Genomic DNA, 20,347 nt, shown 5'->3' on the forward strand with positions numbered 1-20,347 from the left:
CTACATCACATAATGGATTGACGACATCACATAATGGATTGACGACATCACATAATGGATTGACGACATCACAAAATAGATTGACTACATCACATAATAGATTGACGACATCACATAATAGATTGACGACATCATCATATTACGTTTACCTGGTAACATCATAAATTGGTACGTTTGGCGTTCCATATGCTCTATGATCACACTTACCGCCGAGAGCAACGTGCTGAGCAAAAAGTCATTCGAGGCCGTTTGCTCACAAATTGTTCCCTTTGTGCGGTACATTTTTTGGCTGACCCAACCTCTACTGAAAAAAATCCTGGCTATGCCACTGCGCGCGGCTGGGTTGACGGTCATGGGCGTCGAGAGGGGGGGGGGGGGGGCAAGCACATGGTTTTCCCCAAATCCCTATACTTGTCTAGAGTTGTAACTAGTCACTGATTTTTGTGACTCGAGTCGAGTCGAGTCATTTTAAAGAAGTGACTCGAGTCGAGTCGAGTCATTAGGTCAAGACGGTCGAGTCGAGTCAAGTTGAGTCACAGTGTGTAGTCGAGTCGAGTCGAGTCAAGTATTTAGCTCGAGTCAATTCGAGTCACAAATATTTGAGCACTATACAATAAATAAACACAAGAGAGAAAGTTATTTTTTGGCTTTTTAATTTTTACATTAGGGCTTCTGCATGTGGCGACACTACATTTGCCTCTTAATGTAAATAAAAAGGGGGTGCCAGCTGATCGTCATTCAACTAATGGGGACACTGATCAAACCATTATGTATACATTATTCGCAAACATTCTTACGAGACGTGAACAAAAACAGGCACCGGCGTAAGTCATTGCAAATATTTTCGCAAAGTGTTGCTTTTATTTTTGGGAATCGAGTCTCATTAGCCTTCCTCGAGTCGAGTCGAGTCATTCTGATGAGGGATTCGAGTCGAGTCGAGTCATTTGCTCGCAGTGACTCGAGTCGAGTCGAGTCATTTGCCCTTAGGGACTCAAGTCGAGTCGAGTCACCAAAAATTGTGAGTCGGACTCGAGTCGAGTCATTGACTCGAGTCATTACAACTCTGTACTTGTCCAGCATATTGTAGATTTATCTTCTTTTTTTTGGAGGGTGGGCAGGGACATTCCCCCCAACCCATTAAATTAACAGCAATATGACTTGTTTCCCCCTTTTTTTTTTTTTTTTTTTGGCTGTCCGGGGGCGCGCGCTTCCTTGCCTAACTTCGGTCGAAATCCATAACACGTACACACCCAACCTCGTCCCCAGTGCTTACTTTATTTCCAACCGCGTTTCCAATAGTTAGAGAGAGCAGGTAGTGGTGGGCGCGTACTGCTCGACACCCTGGGGACGAGGTTGCGTACGCACCGTCGTCACAAATGCTGATTGCACAAAGTCCGATCGGATCACATGAATGCAGCGCATACCTTACCATGGAACTCGCAACCTGCTTGAGCATATGAATTCCTTTGGGGAACTAACCCACCGGGCCGGTTGTTATGTGCAACCTCTATGAGAGAACGCAGCGAAAAAATCATTAAAAACAGGCCTTTTTCACATCTGTTGCCACCACTTCATTATTCAACAGGGTATACCTTAGATCTCACTACAGTGTGACCCTAACAATATACTCTTTCAGAAAATGAAAGAAAAACTTAATGAAACACTGAGTTTCACTCGCGAATTGATGTTAAACATTGTATTTTTAGTCAAAAATCTCCCTGTTTTGTGTGTAAACCACGCGTTCAGCCAAGAACTGGTCCATTAACATCATCATAACGTTAAATAGCCCCACCTGGGAGCTTAGATCTCTCGAGTCATTTTTCTTCGTCTCGTCAGCTTTCCAACAATATAACCCTTATTGTGATTGGTTAAGGTTTAGGCTCGCGTGTATTCGATTACTAAAGAATTGTACATCTAAACTCCAATAAAATTTGCCGTTGCTCAATGGCTCAGCGCGTAGGGTCTGTTTATTGTACACGTGCTAGGCAGCGCTACTGTATATACACAGAGCCCGAGAGCTCTTATCTCTATGTGTCCAAGGTCATCTGGCTGTGCGCTTTGGCCACTTTACAAGGGGTCCTTTTGACCACAAAGGATTTGATATGCAAAGTCTAACCACATCAACGACGACGCCCATGAACTTGTAACCTTGAATGGCTGTGTCGACGACGTGTACACTAACAAGAACATGTAAGTACGCATCGGAATGTGTATTGGCCTTGACGTTGTACTTGGTATAAACTTGGTGGTTATCCTCTTCAGAACTCCTCGAGGAAGTCTAACAAAGAGGCTTGGGAGAGTGGCATACATGTATTCAACTAAATGAAGGATTTGAATTGATTGTGTTTTGGGGGCATTGATGACATCTTGGGGTAATTCGTTCCATATTTTCTGACAGATCTTGGTAGGAACGATTGCATGTACTGTAGACATTGGTTCTTGCGGTGATTTCATTGCATTGGCAGTTGTTCCCCACCCTTGTCCGGTGTTACTATTTACCGGAAAATACCGGAAAATAACGGAAAATACCGTAAAATACAGGAAAATACCGGAAAACTACCGGAAAACACCGGAAAACTACCGGTAGTTTTCCAGAGTTTTCCGGTGTTTCCCCCCTCCTTTGTCTGTTACTTTTCGGTTGCAGTGCATCTGGTTGAATGTTTACTGTGTTGTTGATGACCTTGTACAAAAATACTAATTGGTTTGATTCCCTCCTCTCTTCAAGTGATGTCCAACCCAAGGTAGCCAACATCTGAGTTACGCTGCTTCTTCTTGAAAAATTCTTGCAGACGAAACGTGCAGCTCGCCTCTGGACTCTTTCAAGCGAAGAGATATTTTTGGTGGCATACGGGTTCAATAAATGTAGCCAATTTACTGGACTTCCTCCGTAAAAAAAGGCCAGACTTCCACCATGTACAAAAACATGTCGAACTTGGTCAAATTTTGATTTTCACATTTAGGCTTAGTTTGTAGGGTTTTTTTTGCTTTAGAAGCATACCCACCCTCTATACAGGCTAATCAGAAAGTGCTGCCTTTTTTAGATATCTATTTTCCCCAGTTTTTACCATTTTTGGCGGCCATATTGGCCGCCATCTTGGATATCTCCTTCGCATCGGTTTTCTTTTTCCTGTTAACATCCAAAACGTGTTTTAGGACCCTAAAAGGCACCCCCAAAGATTGGTGAAAATTAGTTCGGGGGGAAGGGGGGGAGGCGCACGGGGGTCCCCCATACATACTCCCCTATATGTAATTCTAATTCATAGCTCCTTGTTGATTCCAAGCAGGTTTTTTTCTCCGAAGGTCTATATTAATTTAATTTTTGGGGGGGGGAATTTCCTCGAATTTCAATCAAGAAATAATTGAGACTTTTTAAGTCAACCAATTAATTTCTTTGGGATTCAAATTCAGTCCATTCTGCAGGTTGTCTACAACTGTCAAATATCGAGAAGAGAAGAGAACACATGGACACAAAATTAATGCCGACTCTTTTCAACGATCCGGGCCACTATGTCAAGGCCCTCCACTATTGTAGTACAGTTTCATGATCACATGATCCACTCCGTCTGCTCCAAAACTATGGAAATAATATTTGAGTCAAATATTCAGGGCAAGCAGCATGTAATATTTTTAAAACAAGCAACACGATTTAAAAAACACTTCTTGACCTAATTGGAAGCCAGTGAAGATAAATAAAAACAGGTGTGATATGACAGTACTTGTAGGCCTACATGTTGCACATAAGCCTGGCACATGCATTAATTTTGATCACGCCGAAGACGGTCTAAATGCACATAAAGTATCCCATAGAGGAAGCTGTTATGGTAATCCAAAAGTTGGAAGTAATAAATGCATGGACAAGTGTTTCAGTACTAGCACGTCTTAAAAAAGTCCATGAAGATAAAAAATGCTGAACTGCACGTTCTAACAACATGATCTTTCATAGAGTTTAACATCAAAACCACGCTCCCAAGTTCCGGGCAAGCGTCACGGGGCTGACAACTGATCCCCAACCTGTATCCCGTCTATCTTAACCTTTGCCAATTGCTGACGAGTACCAGTAACCAAGAATTCAGATTAGTTATCTGTTAAGAATAACCCACTTGCGGGCATCCAAGTACGTAAATCCTTAATACATGATTCCATAACAGAGAAAGCCGACTCTTGAGTCAGATGATTTGGCTTATATTCAAGTCACTTTGCGAATACGGTACAGCGGCCGCTTGTCAAGTACACAGTAACAAACAACGCGTCACAGCCTCCCACCTTGTGGTTCTGGAACGCACAAAAATACTATCCCGGAACCGGACATAAAACACATTTTCCAATTCGTGGTTTCATCATTGGCTTTGGGCGATTTCTGATTCACTTCTTGGATTTGAACGCCGGCTAAATGTATGCCCTCATTTTAAAAACTAAATAGATACATGCCCACTTTTAAATAATCAGAAACAGTTTTGTATAATGCAATTTTGTTTTGATGTTGTCAGCGATCAGCGAACAAAATTATGAACCCGAAAGCCAAACCAGATAGCCTATTATAAGACCGAAGTTTCACTTCTTTTTAAATGTTAGTGATAAATGACTCTCTCTCTCTTGTCATTATTTGTTATGATTATAGTGTTCAAACATTCGTCACTCGATTTGACTCGAGCTAAATATTGCACTCGACTCGGCAGATCGACTCGACTACACACTGTGACTCTACTCGACTCGACTCGACCTTCTTGACCTAATGACTCGACTCGACTAGTCACAAAAATCAGTGACTCGTTACAACTCTGCTCACTACAGCGTGTCCCAATAAACATTGTGCATGAAGAAATCGCTGATTTTCTCAAAAGTTGGTCAGACTAGCTAATCAGATTGCATAGCATTTTCAAGCCTATGGTCTTGCTTATAATTGGTGAAAAATCAAGAATATCCAACGATGCAAAACAGAGACCTAATTTGGTAAGGCTAATAGGCTATGTATTTTTCGACCTGCACAGGCGCGTACGCAGGGGGGGGGGAGGTGTTTTGGCTGTTAAACAACCCCCTTTGCCATGTAAAAATATGGAGGGAAAAGAGAGTTATGTGACCGAGCGCGGAACAATTACAAATTATGTGCATGCTCTCAACTTTAAGCTTTGAATACAGATAACACTTCATAGCAGCAAGAGTATATAGGCCTATATGTATTTGAAACAAATGAAACAAAATATCCCCTCATAATTTTAAAAACTTCTGCTAAAAAAACCAGGGGAAAGTGGCCAGGAAACGCCTCAGATTGCACCACAGAGCATCTACGATCCAAAATTTCCCGGGGCCCTTAAGCGGGCCCCGGACCCCACGCCGTAAGTGCTTCGCGCTCCGCGCTCGCATTGGTCCTCCGGCCAAATTCCTTCTATGCTGTAATTTCACCCTAGCGGTGCCCCCACCATTTTGTACCTTCAGCAGTGAACGGCTCTACAAGTGGCCTAAATCCCTTTCCAAAATAGAAAATTGTGAAAAATACGGATATGAACATGGTTCTCAACTTTGAGTACATAAACTTTATAAACAACAACAAAAAATTAAAAATTTCAATGGAATTTTCGATGTTTTAAACGTTTTCTAAACGGTGGAAGTGGCCAGGAATCGCCTCAGATTGCACCACAGAGCATCTAAAATCCCAATTTTTTCGGGGCCCTTAAGCGGGCCTTGGACCCCTCGCCGTAAGGGCTTCGCAGGTCCTGGACCCTTCATTATAATAATTCTAGGCCCCCCGGCAAATGGCAGTCTGAATCCGCTCCTGTGACCAGAGCGCATATGTATCCTGTATCTGAAGTTTGGCCTTAGGGGTGGGGGCGGTTTACACAAAGATTCCCAACGGATGAGAATCATGAGATCCAGGGGACGAAGCTGAGTAATTTTAGCCAATTACAAGAACAGATCCTAGCACTTCCGCAGCCCGTGTCACTTTTTTTCTTGACTTTCTTCTTTTGTTTTTGTTTAAATGCTGTTGAGGGGGGAGGGACTGCCCACATTGACTCCTTTACTCATATGTTCATCATATACTCTAAAGACACAGAACATTTTTTTCCCGATTTACTATGCTTTAGCTCAAAAAGATAACTGATGGTCGTGGGTTCCCGGCCCTTCGAGTTTAACCCGTCCAAATATACCCTCTTTTATTTCTGGCGCCAACACAAACTCCTGACTTTTATTTTAGCGTTAAGTTTAGCCCACTGATACTATCTTTTATTTCTGGCGCCAACACTATTTACCATCTTCACTTCTAGCGTCATAAATGACGACATCCAATTTTGAAACACCCCCCTTGAAAAAATCCTGCGTACGCCACTGGACCTGCACAATGTAATTTCCACACTTAAATAATGGACCCTAACAGGAACCTTGTGGAACACCCCACACAAGGTCGTGCTCATAAGTTATCAGACATTATACCGTTGACCACATCTTCCAAACAAATATGACCTGAACCATCGACTCCGAATTGTATTATTCAAGTGTCCAAAAGGATAAGGATATTAATGTGAACAAGTGTGTCAAAAGCAGAGCTAATAGGTCGAGCAAAACCAGCAAGGTAACCTGTTTGTTGTTTCCTGGCCAGTAAGGGATTTTTTTTCCACTCTCAATCAGAGTTGTAACGAGTCACTGATTTTTGTGACTCGAGTCGAGTCGAGTCGAGTCATTTTAAAGAAGTGACTCGAGTCGAGTCGAGTCATTAGCTCGAAAGGTCGAGTCGAGTCGAGTCGAGTCAAATATTTAGCTCGAGTCAATTCGAGTCACGAATATTTGAACACTATATACCAACATTTATAAAAGGAAGCCATAAGTTTAGCAAGCGTTCGAATCCAAGAGCTTTATAAGAATTCGCCTAAAGCCAATGGTGAAAGAGCGAAAAATCTATTCTAAGATGGAATTTTTCGTCGGGTGATATAAATCAAATTAGGTTTGCCCTTCTTGCGTTTATATGTCGGTGAAGGGCAAACGAATTTGATTTATATCACCCCGACGCAAAATTCCATCTTACAATAGTTTATGCGGTACCCGCTGCTATGTACATCAGATTCGAACCAGCCAACCGATCCCGTTAGCTCTGTGGTCAAGTGGTAAGACATCTGCACTAGAAAGCAGGAGGTCGTGGGTTCGAGTCCAACCCGAGTGATTTTTTCCAACTTTCACTCGGGAGTTAACACACTGAGTAAACAATGTTTATACGTCGGTGAAAGGCAAACCTAATTTGATGAAGCGAAAAATCTGGTTCCTGGATAGTATTTTGTGCGTTCTAGAACCATGAGGTGGGAGTCTGTGACACGTTGTATATTTATACATGACTAATTCGCAAAGCGAAGTGAGCATAAATTTTGCACCGTAAGTCATTGCAAATACTTTTCGCAAAGTTGTGCTTTTATTTTTGAGACTCGAGTCTTATTAGCCTTCGTTCGATTCGAGTCGAGTCTTCAGACGAAGGACTCGAGTCGACTCGAGTCATTTGCTCGCAGTGACTCGAGTCGAGTCGAGTCATTTATCCTTAGGGACTCGAGTCGAGTCGAGTCACCAAAAATTGTGACTCGAGTCGAACTCGAGTCGAGTCATTGACTCGAGTCATTACAACTCTGCAGTCTCAATAATGTGCCGTTTCAGTACTGTGGCACATTACGATACGCTGTCTGAAATGTAGGAAGAAGATTATGAAAAGTAAGGTGTGATTGTAACTGGTCGCAAACAGTTTTTTCGTGCATCGTCGAAATGAACTGTAAATTGTTGACTGGGCGATAATTTTTGACATTGGCCTCCACACCTGTCTCGCTCATGCAGGTTGTCACGCTGAAACTAAATCCAGAAGGGAAGAGAACATGGAAACGAAATCACTGCCGAGTCTGTTCAACAATCAGGACCACTATGATAAGGCTTTCAAAGTCTTCTGCGCTCGGTCTGCCAAATTCAAGGCGTACTGTGACTGGGTGGACGGTGTGTTTAGCGAGGCGGTGGTTGGTAGGCTCCAGGTCACACTGGACGGAGAAGAAGAGCTACGGGTCATGGGAGTAGGCAGTGGGTCAGGTAAGAATACCGTTCACAAATGGAAAAGTTACAAACAATATTTTTTTCTCCTATTTTTGCGACTGTCTATTTTTTTTTGAGCGCCGACTGATGTCGATCGCCTTATTATCATCGAAGCTTGCACTCAGGTCGCAAAATATCGGTGATTTTGTGTGCCAAACAGTTGATCCTGAAATGTCAATCGCCACGTACCGTTCTGTATCGTCACGAGATCGACCTAGCTGAGGCCAGTTTGAGAAGTCAAATCCAAATCCCATCTTGATTGGACCAAGACTACAGGCTGGCTAACGGACGATATACTCTCATTATTGCAGCCCGACATCTGACATGATTTGAACAGCTCAAGACATGTCTTCTTGCAAGACTATTGACACTAATTGTCATTGCCTATAATATTTTTTAAATTTTATTATGGCCATTATGTAGGTGAGATGGATTGTTTGATGTTGGAGCAGCTCAAAAAGCGTTTCCCGCTCATCAATAATCGTGTAGTTGACCCTTCTCAGAAGTTGCTGGTCCAATACAAGGCATTTGCTCAAACGAAGGCTCACCAGCTACACGGTGTTAAGTTTGACTTTCGGCAGCAGACTATTGAGCAATACCAAGAGGCGGGATATGTGACCAAGTTCCATTTCATCAGCGCAGTTCACTCCATGTACTACGTGGACAACTTTGATAGCTCCGTGATGTATCTGTACGACTTACTGATCCCAGGAGGAGCATTACTTGTGATCCTAAGGCAAGGTCAGTATTTTATGCAAAGTGCTAAATCTTATTATTTTGGCGTAGCACGTACAGCATCAGCTCCCAACGGGTTTCGTTCTATGCAAGGGCGCTGGCAATGGTTTATACAGAATATTCTAAAGGAAACTCAAAGCATCCTGGGAAAGTTATCGCCATAATGCGCATATAGGTCAGGCACACGAGGAATATTGTTGACCGACGTCACCCCTCCCCCCTCACCCCGATAGAAAAGAAAAGTGTTAAGTTAAGGCTAATTTGTTCAGCACTGTAGCTCCCAAAGTCAGTCTTGAAGAACCACTTTTATTGGCGTTATAAACGGTGGGGATAAGTTGAGATTTTTTGGTGTACTTTTCTGTTCAGAAAACACCGGATGGCAGCGATTTCTGGACCGCTTTCCTCAACTTTATGGTCGGGCCGGTTGTGACCTACAAGTAACTTCGAGGGATTTACTCAATTTATTGGACCGCCGTGGCATCCCGTACACGCAGTACCACCAACCCACGAGCTGCGACATCACCAAGTGCTTCGACGAAGCTTCTGAGGAAGGCAGCCTGCTGGTGGATTTCCTGACCCAAACCGTTCACTTCAAGGAGGCGGCGGCCGAAGACGAACAGAGATCCATGATGGAGTATCTTGCAAGCAGCGACTGCTCCGAGAGGAAAAATGAGGCCATACTGCTGAACATTCCCCTGGATGCAGTAGTAATAATTAAGCAACAAGAATTCAATTAATTTTATCAAAAATAATCAAGCCACTATACAAATACAAAATTTCCGAAAAGTTATTTCTTTAAACTGCGCCGGAAAAGTTACCTCAAACCTGTGGAAAGTTACTTCAAAGTGAACTCATTGCGTCCAAGCTTGTGCAGATCACACCATAGAGCAAGGACCCAAGGAGTCAGAACTCTTGGGCGATTTACATTTCGACCATTAACATACCAATCTCTCGGGAATGTCCATAGCTATAACACTGTGACCGCAAGCCTCGACCATTCAAAGCGTGAATGCCAGCGGCCTTTGAACACGATGATCGTCGCCGCCTTTTTAGTTGGTAACCATATGCTGCATAATAAGTCATGTCACGTCGCTGCTCTTTTTTGAAAAATATATTTTACGACAAGATAGGTTTTTACAACTGCGCAGTTGTTAGATGTGAGTTATGAACTCAAGTTAGCAATGTGCAGTTGTTGGTGCTTAAAAGCGTTATCTGTCCCTGTAATTTGGAGATAAATTGGATTTCTTTCAGATAAGTTTTCATGTATTTTCAGACATTTTAATTGGCAATATATCATTGATGAAATGTGTTTTTTTTTGGAAAATTTCACAAGTTTTCACACTAAAAGTACAGAGCATTTTGTTCTTCATGAAATGATTGTTTCAGTGATGTTGACCACATTGTTAGCCAGTTTTAGCCAACTCCGAACAAACACTTCAAAATCATTCATTTTTAGCGATGTATGACAACTGCGCATGCGTATTTACCATGGTACTGTCTACGAAGCCATGCAAACTCCTTTTTTGGCATTAGTGAGCGCGGATCTCTGTTGTGTCGAGATTAGCGTAGTGAGCAACTGAGCAAGCTGGCGCCAGGTGCTTTCTATTGTAGCTTTCGAGCGCGGCGACGATCGTTTTACTTTTGAAGTCTTGGAGCACGAACTCCTTGGGTCCTTGCTCTATGATCACACTTACCGCCGAGAGCCACGTGCTGAGCAAAAAGTCATTCGAGGCCGTTTGCTCACAAATTGTTCCCTTTGTGCGGTACATTTTTTGGCTGACCCAACCCCTACTGAAAAAAATCCTGGCTATGCCACTGCGCGCGGCTGGGTTGACGGTCATGGGCGTCGAGGGGGGGGGGGCAAGCACATGGTTTTCCCCAAATCCCTATACTTGTCTAGAGTTGTAACTAGTCACTGATTTTTGTGACTCGAGTCGAGTCGAGTCATTTTAAAGAAGTGACTCGAGTCGAGTCGAGTCATTAGGTCAAGACGGTCGAGTCGAGTCAAGTTGAGTCACAGTGTGTAGTCGAGTCGAGTCGAGTCAAGTATTTAGCTCGAGTCAATTCGAGTCACAAATATTTGAGCACTATACAATAAATAAACACAAGAGAGAAAGTTATTTTTTGGCTTTTTAATTTTTACATTAGGGCTACTGCATGTGGCGACACTACATTTGCCTCTTAATGTAAATAAAAAGGGGGTGCCAGCTGATCGTCATTCAACTAATGGGGACACTGATCAAACCATTATGTATACATTATTCGCGAACATTCTTACGTGACGTGAACAAAAACCGGCACCGGCGTAAGTCATTGCAAATATTTTCGCAAAGTTTTGCTTTTATTTTTGGGAATCGAGTCTCATTAGCCTTCCTCGAGTCGAGTCGAGTCATTCTGATGAGGGATTCGAGTCGAGTCGAGTCATTTGCTCGCAGTGACTCGAGTCGAGTCGAGTCATTTGCCCTTAGGGACTCAAGTCGAGTCGAATCACCAAAAATTGTGAGTCGGACTCGAGTCGAGTCATTGACTCGAGTCATTACAACTCTGTACTTGTCCAGCATATTGTAGATTTATCTTCTTTTTTTTTGGAGGGTGGGCAGGGACATTCCCCCCAACCCATTAAATTAGCAGCAATATGACTTGTTTCCCCTTTTTTTTTTTTTTTTTTGCTGTCCGGGGGCGCGCTTCCTTGCCTAACTTCGGTCGAAATCCATAACACGTACACACCCAACCTCGTCCCCAGTGCTTACTTTATTTCCAACCGCGTTTCCAATAGTTAGAGAGAGCAGGTAGTGGTGGGCGCGTACTGCTCGACACCCTGGGGACGAGGTTGCGTACGCACCGTCGTCACAAATGCTGATTGCACAAAGTCCGATCGGATCACATGAATGCAGCGCATACCTTACCATGGAACTCGCAACCTGCTTGAGCAAAGTCTAACCACATCAACGACGACGCCCATGAACTTGTAACCTTGAATGGCTGTGTCGACGACGTGTACACTAACAAGAACATGTAAGTACGCATCGGAATGTGTATTGGCCTTGACGTTGTACTTGGTATAAACTTGGTGGTTATCCTCTTCAGAACTCCTCGAGGAAGTCTAACAAAGAGGCTTGGGAGAGTGGCATACATGTATTCAACTAAATGAAGGATTTGAATTGATTGTGTTTTTGGGGCATTGATGACATCTTGGGGTAATTCGTTCCATATTTTCTGACAGATCTTGGTAGGAACGATTGCATGTACTGTAGACATTGGTTCTTGCGGTGATTTCATTGCATTGGCAGTTGTTCCCCACCCTTGTCCGGTGTTACTATTTACCGGAAAATACCGGAAAATAACGGAAAATACCGTAAAATACAGGAAAATACCGGAAAACTACCGGAAAACACCGGAAAACTACCGGTAGTTTTCCAGAGTTTTCCGGTGTTTCCCCCCTCCTTTGTCTGTTACTTTTCGGTTGCAGTGCATCTGGTTGAATGTTTACTGTGTTGTTGATGACCTTGTACAAAAATACTAATTGGTTTGATTCCCTCCTCTCTTCAAGTGATGTCCAACCCAAGGTAGCCAACATCTGAGTTACGCTGCTTCTTCTTGAAAAATCCTTGCAGACGAAACGTGCAGCTCGCCTCTGGACTCTTTCAAGCGAAGAGATATTTTTGGTGGCATACGGGTTCAATAAATGTAGCCAATTTACTGGACTTCCTCCGTAAAAAAAGGCCACACTTCCACCATGTACAAAAACATGTCGAACTTGGTCAAATTTTGATTTTCACATTTAGGCTTAGTTTGTAGGGTTTTTTTTGCTTTAGAAGCATACCCACCCTCTATACAGGCTAATCAGAAAGTGCTGCCTTTTTCAGATATCTATTTTTCCCCAGTTTTTACCATTTTTGGCGGCCATATTGGCCGCCATCTTGGATATCTCCTTCGCATCGGTTTTCTTTTTCCTGTTAACATCCAAAACGTGTTTTAGGACCCTAAAAGGCACCCCCAAAAATTGGTGAAAATTAGTTCGGGGGGAAGGGGGGGGGGGAGGCGCACGGGGGTCCCCCATATATACTCCCCTATATGTAATTCTAATTCATAGCTCCTTGTTGATTCCAAGCAGGTTTTTTTCTCCGAAGGTCTATATTAATTTAATTTTGGGGGGGGAATTTCCTCGAATTTCAATCAAGAAATAATTGAGACTTTTTAAGTCAATCAATTAATTTTTTTGGGATTCAAATTCAGTCCATTCTGCAGGTTGTCTACAACTGTCAAATATCGAGAAGAGAAGAGAACACATGGACACAAAATTAATGCCGACTCTTTTCAACGATCCGGGCCACTATGTCAAGGCCCTCCACTATTGTAGTACAGTTTCATGATCACATGATCCACTCCGTCTGCTCCAAAACTATGGAAATAATATTTGCGTCAAATATTCAGGGCAAGCAGCATGTAATATTCTTAAAACAAGCAACACGATTTTAAAAACACTTCTAGACCTTATTGGAAGTCAGTGAAGATAAATAAAAACAGGTGTGATATGACAGTACTTGTAGGCCTACATGTTGCACATAAGCCTGGCACATGCATTAATTTTGATCACGCCGAAGACGGTCTAAATGCACATAAAGTATCCCATAGAGGAAGCTGTTACGGTAATCCAAAAGTTGGAAGTAATATATGCATGGACAAGTGTTTCAGTACAAGCACGTCTTAAAAAAGTCCACGAAGATAATAAAATGCTGAACTGCACGTTCTAACAACATGATCTTTCATAGAGTTTAACATCAAAACCACGCTCCCAAGTTCCGGGCAAGCGTCACGGGGCTGACAACTGATCCCCAACCTGTATCCCGTCTATCTTAACCTTTGCCAATTGCTGACGAGTACCAGTAACCAAGAATTCAGATTAGTTATCTGTTAAGAATAACCCACTTGCGGGCATCCAAGTACGTAAATCCTTAATACATGATTCCATAACAGAGAAAGCTGACTCTTGAGTCAGATGATTTGGCTTATATTCAAGTCACTTTGCGAATACGGTACAGCGGCCGCTTGTCAAGTACACAGTAACAAACAACGCGTCACAGACTCCCACCTTGTGGTTCTGGAACGCACAAAAATACTATCCCGGAACCGGACATAAAACACATTTTCCAATTCGTGGTTTCATCATTGGCTTTGGGCGATTTCTGATTAACATCTTGGATTTGAACGTCGGCTAAATGTATGCCCTCATTTTAAAAACTAAAAAGATACATGCCCACTTTTAAATAATCAGAAACAGTTTTGTATAATGCAATTTGGTTTTGATGTTGTCAGCGATCAGCGAACAAAATTATGAACCCGAAAGCCAAACCAGATAGCCTATTATAAGACCGAAGTTTCACTTCTTTTTAAATGTTAGTGATAAATGACTCTCTCTCTCTTGTCATTATTTGTTATGATTATAGTGTTCAAACATTCGTCACTCGATTTGACTCGTGCTAAATATTGCACTCGACTCGGCAGATCGACTCGACTACACACTGTGACTCTACTCGACTCGACTCGACCTTCTTGACCTAATGACTCGACTCGACTAGTCACAAAAATCAGTGACTCGTTACAACTCTGCTCACTACAGCGTGTCCCAATATAAACATTGTGCATGAAGAAATCGCTGATTTTCTCAAAAGTTGGTCAGACTAGCTAATCAGATTGCATAGCATTTTCAAGCCTATGGTCTTGCTTATAATTGGTAAAAAATAAAGAATATCCAACGATGCAAAACAGAGACCTTATTTGGTAAGGCTAATAGGCTATGTATTTTTCGACCCTAACAGGAACCTTGTGGAACACCCCACACAAGGTCGTGCTCATAAGTTATCAGACATTATACCGTTGACAACATCTTCCAAACAAATATGACCTGAACCATCGACTCCGAATTTTATTATTCAAGTGTACAAAAGGATAAGGATATTAATGTGAACAGGTGTGTCAAAAGCAGAGCTAATAGGTCGAGCAAAACCAGCAAGGTAACCTGTTTGTTGTTTCCTGGCCAGTAAGGGATTTTTTTTCCCCACTCTCAATCAGAGTTGTAACGAGTCACTGATTTGTGTGACTCGAGTCGAGTCGAGTCGAGTCATTTTAAAGAAGTGACTCGAGTCGAGTCGAGTCATTTTAAAGAAGTGACTTGAGTCGAGTCGAGTCATTTTAAAGAAGTGACTCGAGTCGAGTCGAGTCGAGTCGAGTCAAATATTTAGCTCGAGTCAATTCGAGTCACGAATATTTGAACACTATATACCAACATTTATAAAAGGAGGCCATAAGTTTAGCAAGCGTTCGAATCCAAGAGCTTTATAAGAATTCGCCTAAAGCCAATGGTGAAACAGCGAAAAATCTATTCTAAGATGGAATTTTGCGTCGGGTGATATAAATCAAATTAGGTTTGCCCTTCTTGCGTTTATATGTCGGTGAAGGGCAAACGAATTTGATTTATATCACCCCGACGCAAAATTCCATCTAACAATAGTTTATGCGGTACCCACTGCTATGTACATCAGATTCGAACCAGCCAACCGATCCCGTTAGCTCGGTCGAGTGGTAAGACATCTGCACTAGAAAGCAGGAGGTCGTGGGTTCGAGTCCAACCCGAGTGATTTTTTCCAACTTTCACTCGGGAGGTAACACACTGAGTAAACAATGTTTATACGTCGGTGAAGGGCAAACCTAATTTGATGAAGCGAAAAATCTGGTTCCTGGATAGTATTTTGTGCGTTCTAGAACCATGAGGTGGGAGTCTGTGACACGTTGTATATTTATACATGACTAATTCGCAAAGCGAAGTGAGCATACATTTTGCACCGTAAGTCATTGCAAATACTTTTCGCAAAGTTGTGCTTTTATTTTTGGGACTCGAGTCTTATTAGCCTTCGTTCGATTCGAGTCGAGTCTTCCGACGAAGGACTCGAGTCGACTCGAGTCATTTGCTCGCAGTGACTCGAGTCGAGTCGAGTCATTTATCCTTAGGGACTCGAGTCGAGTCGAGTCACCAAAAATTGTGACTCGAGTCGGACCCGAGTCGAGTCATTGACTCGAGTCATTACAACTCTGCAGTCTCAATAATGTGCCGTTTCAGTACTGTGGCACATTACGATACGCTGTCGATGTCTGAAATGTAGGGAGAAGATTATGAAAAGTAAGGTGTAATCGTAACTGGTCGCAAAAAGTTTTTTCGTGCATCGTCGAAATGAACTGTAAATTGTTGACTGGGCGATAATTTTTGACATTGGCCTCCACACCTGTCTCGCTCATGCAGGTTGTCACGCTGAAACTACATCCAGAAGGGAAGAGAACATGGAAAGGAAATCACTGCCGAGTCTGTTCAACAATCAGGACCACTTTGATAAGGCGTACAAAGTCTTCTGCGCTCGGTCTGCCAAATTCAAGACGTACTGTGACTGGGTGGACGGTGTGTTTAGCGAGGCGGTGGTTGGTAGGCTCCAGGTCACACTGGACGGAGAAGAAGAGCTACGGGTCATGGGAGTAGGCAGTGGGTCAGGTAAGAATACCGTTCACAAATGGAAAAGTTACAAACAATATTTTTTCTCCTATTTTTGCGACTGTCTATTTTTTTTGAGCGCCGACTGATGTCGATCGCCTTATTATCATCGAAGCTTGCACTCAGGTCGCAAAATATCGGTGATTTTGTGTGCCAAACAGTTGATCCTGAAATGTCAATCGCCACGTACCGTTCTGTATCGTCACGAGATCGACCTAGCTGAGGCCAGTTTGAGAAGTCAAATCCCATCTTGATTGGACCAAGACTACAGGCCGGCTAACGGACGATATACTCTCATTATTGCAGCCCGACATCTGACATGATTTGAACAGCTCAAGACATGTCTTCTTGCAAGACTATTTATTGACACTAATTGTCATTGCCTATAATATTTTTTTAATGTTATTATGGCCATTATGTAGGTGAGATGGATTGTTTGATGTTGGAGCAGCTCAAAAAGCGTTTCCCGCTCATCAATAATCGTGTAGTTGACCCTTCTCAGAAGTTGCTGGTCCAATACAAGGCATTTGCTCAAACGAAGGCTCACCAGCTACACGGTGTTAAGTTTGACTTTCGGCAGCAGACTATTGAGCAATACCAAGAGGCGGGATATGTGACCAAGTTCCATTTCATCAGCGCAGTTCACTCCATGTACTTCGTTGACAACTTTGATAGCTCCGTGATGTATCTGTACGACTTACTGATCCCAGGAGGAGCATTACTTGTGATCCTAAGGCAAGGTCAGTATTTTATGCAAAGTGCTAAATCTTATTATTTTGGCGTAGCACGTATCGGCTCCCAACGGATTTTATTCTATGCAAGGGCGCTGGCAATGGTTTATACAGAATATTCTAAAGGAAACTCAAAGCATCCTGGGAAAGTTATCGCCATAATGCGCATATAGGTCAGGCACACGAGGAATATTGTTGACCGACGTCACCCCTCCCCCCTCACCCCGAAAGAAAAGTGTTAAGTTAAGGCCAATTTGTTTAGCACTGTAGCTCCCAAAGTCAGTCTTGAAGAACCACTTTTATTGGCGTTAACACAAAAGGTGGGGATAAGTTGAGATTTTTTGGTGTACGTTTCTGTTCAGAAAACAACGGATGGCAGCGATTTCTGGACCGCTTTCCTCAACTTTATGGTCGGGCCTGTTGTCACCTACAAGTAACTTCGAGGGATTTACTCAATTTATTGGACCGCCGTGGCATCCCGTACACGCAGTACCACCAACCCACGAGCTGCGACATCACCAAGTGCTTCGACGAAGCTTCCGAGGAAGGCAGCCTGCTGGTGGATTTCCTGACCCAAACAGTTCACTTCAAGGAGGCGGCGGCCGAAGACGAACAGAGATCAATGATGGAGTATCTTGCAAGCAGCGACTGCTCCGAGAGGAAAAATGAGGCCATACTGCTGAACATTCCCCGGGATGCAGTAGTAATAATTAAGCAACAAGAATTCAATTAATTTTATCAACAATAATCAAGCCACTATACAAATACAAAATTTCCGAAAAGTTATTTCTTTAAACTGGGCCGGAAAAGTTACCTCAAACCTGTGGAAAGTTACTTCAAAGTGAACTCATTGCGTCCAAGCTTGTGCAGATCACACCATAGAGCAAGGACCCAAGGAGTCAGAACTCTTGGGCGATTTACATTTCGACCATTAACATACCAATCTCTCGGGAATGTCTATAGCTACAGCACTGTGACCGCAAGCCTCGACCATTCAAAGCGTGAATGCCAGCGGCCTTTGAACACGATGATCGTCGCCGCCTTTTTAGTTGGTAACCATATGCTGCATAATAAGTCATGTCACGTCGCTGCTCTTTTTTGAAAAATATATTTTACGACAAGATAGGTTTTTACAACTGCGCAGTTGTTAGATGTGAGTTATGAACTCAAGTTAGCAATGTGCAGTTGTTGGTGCTTAAAAGCGTTATCTGTCCCTGTAATTTGGAGATAAATTGGATTTCTTTCAGATAAGTTTTCATGTATTTTCAGACATTTTAATTGGCAATATATCATTGTTGAAATGTGTTTTTTTTGGAAAATTTCACAAGTTTTCACACTAAAAGTATAGAGCATTTTGTTCTTCATGAAATGATTGTTTCAGTGATGTTGACCACATTGTTAGCCAGTTTTAGCCAACTCCGAACAAACACTTCAAATTCATTCATTTTTAGCGATGTATGACAACTGCGCATGCGTATTTACCATGGTACTGTCTACGAAGCCATGCAAACTCCTTTTTTGGCATTAGTGAGCGCGGATCTCTGTTGTGTCGAGATTAGCGTAGTGAGCAACTGAGCAAGCTGGCGCCAGGTGCTTTCTATTGTAGCTTTCGAGCGCGGCGACGATCGTTTTACTTTTGAAGTCTTGGAGTACGAACTCCTTGGGTCCTTGCTCTATGATCACACTTACCGCCGAGAGCAACGTGCTGAGCAAAAAGTCATTCGAGGCCGTTTGCTCACAAATTGTTCCCTTTGTGCGGTACATTTTTTGGCTGACCCAACCTCTACTGAAAAAAATCCTGGCTATGCCACTGCGCGCGGCTGGGTTGACGGTCATGGGCGTCGAGAGGGGGGGGGGGGGGCAAGCACATGGTTTTCCCCAAATCCCTATACTTGTCTAGAGTTGTAACTAGTCACTGATTTTTGTGACTCGAGTCGAGTCGAGTCATTTTAAAGAAGTGACTCGAGTCGAGTCGAGTCATTAGGTCAAGACGGTCGAGTCGAGTCAAGTTGAGTCACAGTGTGTAGTCGAGTCGAGTCGAGTCAAGTATTTAGCTCGAGTCAATTCGAGTCACAAATATTTGAGCACTATACAATAAATAAACACAAGAGAGAAAGTTATTTTTTGGCTTTTTAATTTTTACATTAGGGCTTCTGCATGTGGCGACACTACATTTGCCTCTTAATGTAAATAAAAAGGGGGTGCCAGCTGATCGTCATTCAACTAATGGGGACACTGATCAAACCATTATGTATACATTATTCGCAAACATTCTTACGAGACGTGAACAAAAACAGGCACCGGCGTAAGTCATTGCAAATATTTTCGCAAAGTGTTGCTTTTATTTTTGGGAATCGAGTCTCATTAGCCTTCCTCGAGTCGAGTCGAGTCATTCTGATGAGGGATTCGAGTCGAGTCGAGTCATTTGCTCGCAGTGACTCGAGTCGAGTCGAGTCATTTGCCCTTAGGGACTCAAGTCGAGTCGAGTCACCAAAAATTGTGAGTCGGACTCGAGTCGAGTCATTGACTCGAGTCATTACAACTCTGTACTTGTCCAGCATATTGTAGATTTATCTTCTTTTTTTTGGAGGGTGGGCAGGGACATTCCCCCCAACCCATTAAATTAACAGCAATATGACTTGTTTCCCCCTTTTTTTTTTTTTTTTTTGGCTGTCCGGGGGCGCGCGCTTCCTTGCCTAACTTCGGTCGAAATCCATAACACGTACACACCCAACCTCGTCCCCAGTGCTTACTTTATTTCCAACCGCGTTTCCAATAGTTAGAGAGAGCAGGTAGTGGTGGGCGCGTACTGCTCGACACCCTGGGGACGAGGTTGCGTACGCACCGTCGTCACAAATGCTGATTGCACAAAGTCCGATCGGATCACATGAATGCAGCGCATACCTTACCATGGAACTCGCAACCTGCTTGAGCATATGAATTCCTTTGGGGAACTAACCCACCGGGCCGGTTGTTATGTGCAACCTCTATGAGAGAACGCAGCGAAAAAATCATTAAAAACAGGCCTTTTTCACATCTGTTGCCACCACTTCATTATTCAACAGGGTATACCTTAGATCTCACTACAGTGTGACCCTAACAATATACTCTTTCAGAAAATGAAAGAAAAACTTAATGAAACACTGAGTTTCACTCGCGAATTGATGTTAAACATTGTATTTTTAGTCAAAAATCTCCCTGTTTTGTGTGTAAACCACGCGTTCAGCCAAGAACTGGTCCATTAACATCATCATAACGTTAAATAGCCCCACCTGGGAGCTTAGATCTCTCG

At 42.9% G+C, this 20,347-nt stretch overlaps 1 protein-coding gene across 1 annotated transcript; it reads left to right on the plus strand.

The window, feature by feature from the left end:
- Positions 1–1,903: 1,903 nt before the first annotated feature.
- LOC119736512 lies at positions 1,904–17,951 on the plus strand. The gene is made up of 7 exons (XM_038210528.1): positions 1,904–2,190; positions 7,804–8,046; positions 8,473–8,790; positions 9,151–9,519; positions 16,082–16,324; positions 16,747–17,064; positions 17,418–17,951. Exons 1-7 carry the CDS (start codon positions 2,154–2,156, stop codon positions 17,786–17,788), a joined length of 1,899 nt encoding a protein of 632 aa, XP_038066456.1. The 5' UTR covers positions 1,904–2,153; the 3' UTR covers positions 17,789–17,951.
- Positions 17,952–20,347: the final 2,396 nt, after the last annotated feature.

Source organism: Patiria miniata, unplaced genomic scaffold (assembly GCF_015706575.1).
Source record: "Patiria miniata isolate m_02_andy unplaced genomic scaffold, ASM1570657v1 HiC_scaffold_3, whole genome shotgun sequence".
Lineage (NCBI taxonomy): Eukaryota > Metazoa > Echinodermata > Asteroidea > Valvatida > Asterinidae > Patiria > Patiria miniata.

What these genes read in the sequence shown, in the direction of transcription:
- LOC119736512 (XM_038210528.1), top strand. Translation starts at nt 2,154, where the DNA reads ATGGCTGTGTCGACGACGTGTACACTAACAAGAACAT. An exon ending in TAAGCAACAAGAATTCAATT is followed by an intron (nt 9,520 to 16,081) that starts AATTTTATCAAA and finishes TCGCTCATGCAG; the next exon opens with GTTGTCACGCTGAAACTACA. An exon ending in ACTTGTGATCCTAAGGCAAG is followed by an intron (nt 17,065 to 17,417) that starts GTCAGTATTTTA and finishes GTTTCTGTTCAG; the next exon opens with AAAACAACGGATGGCAGCGA.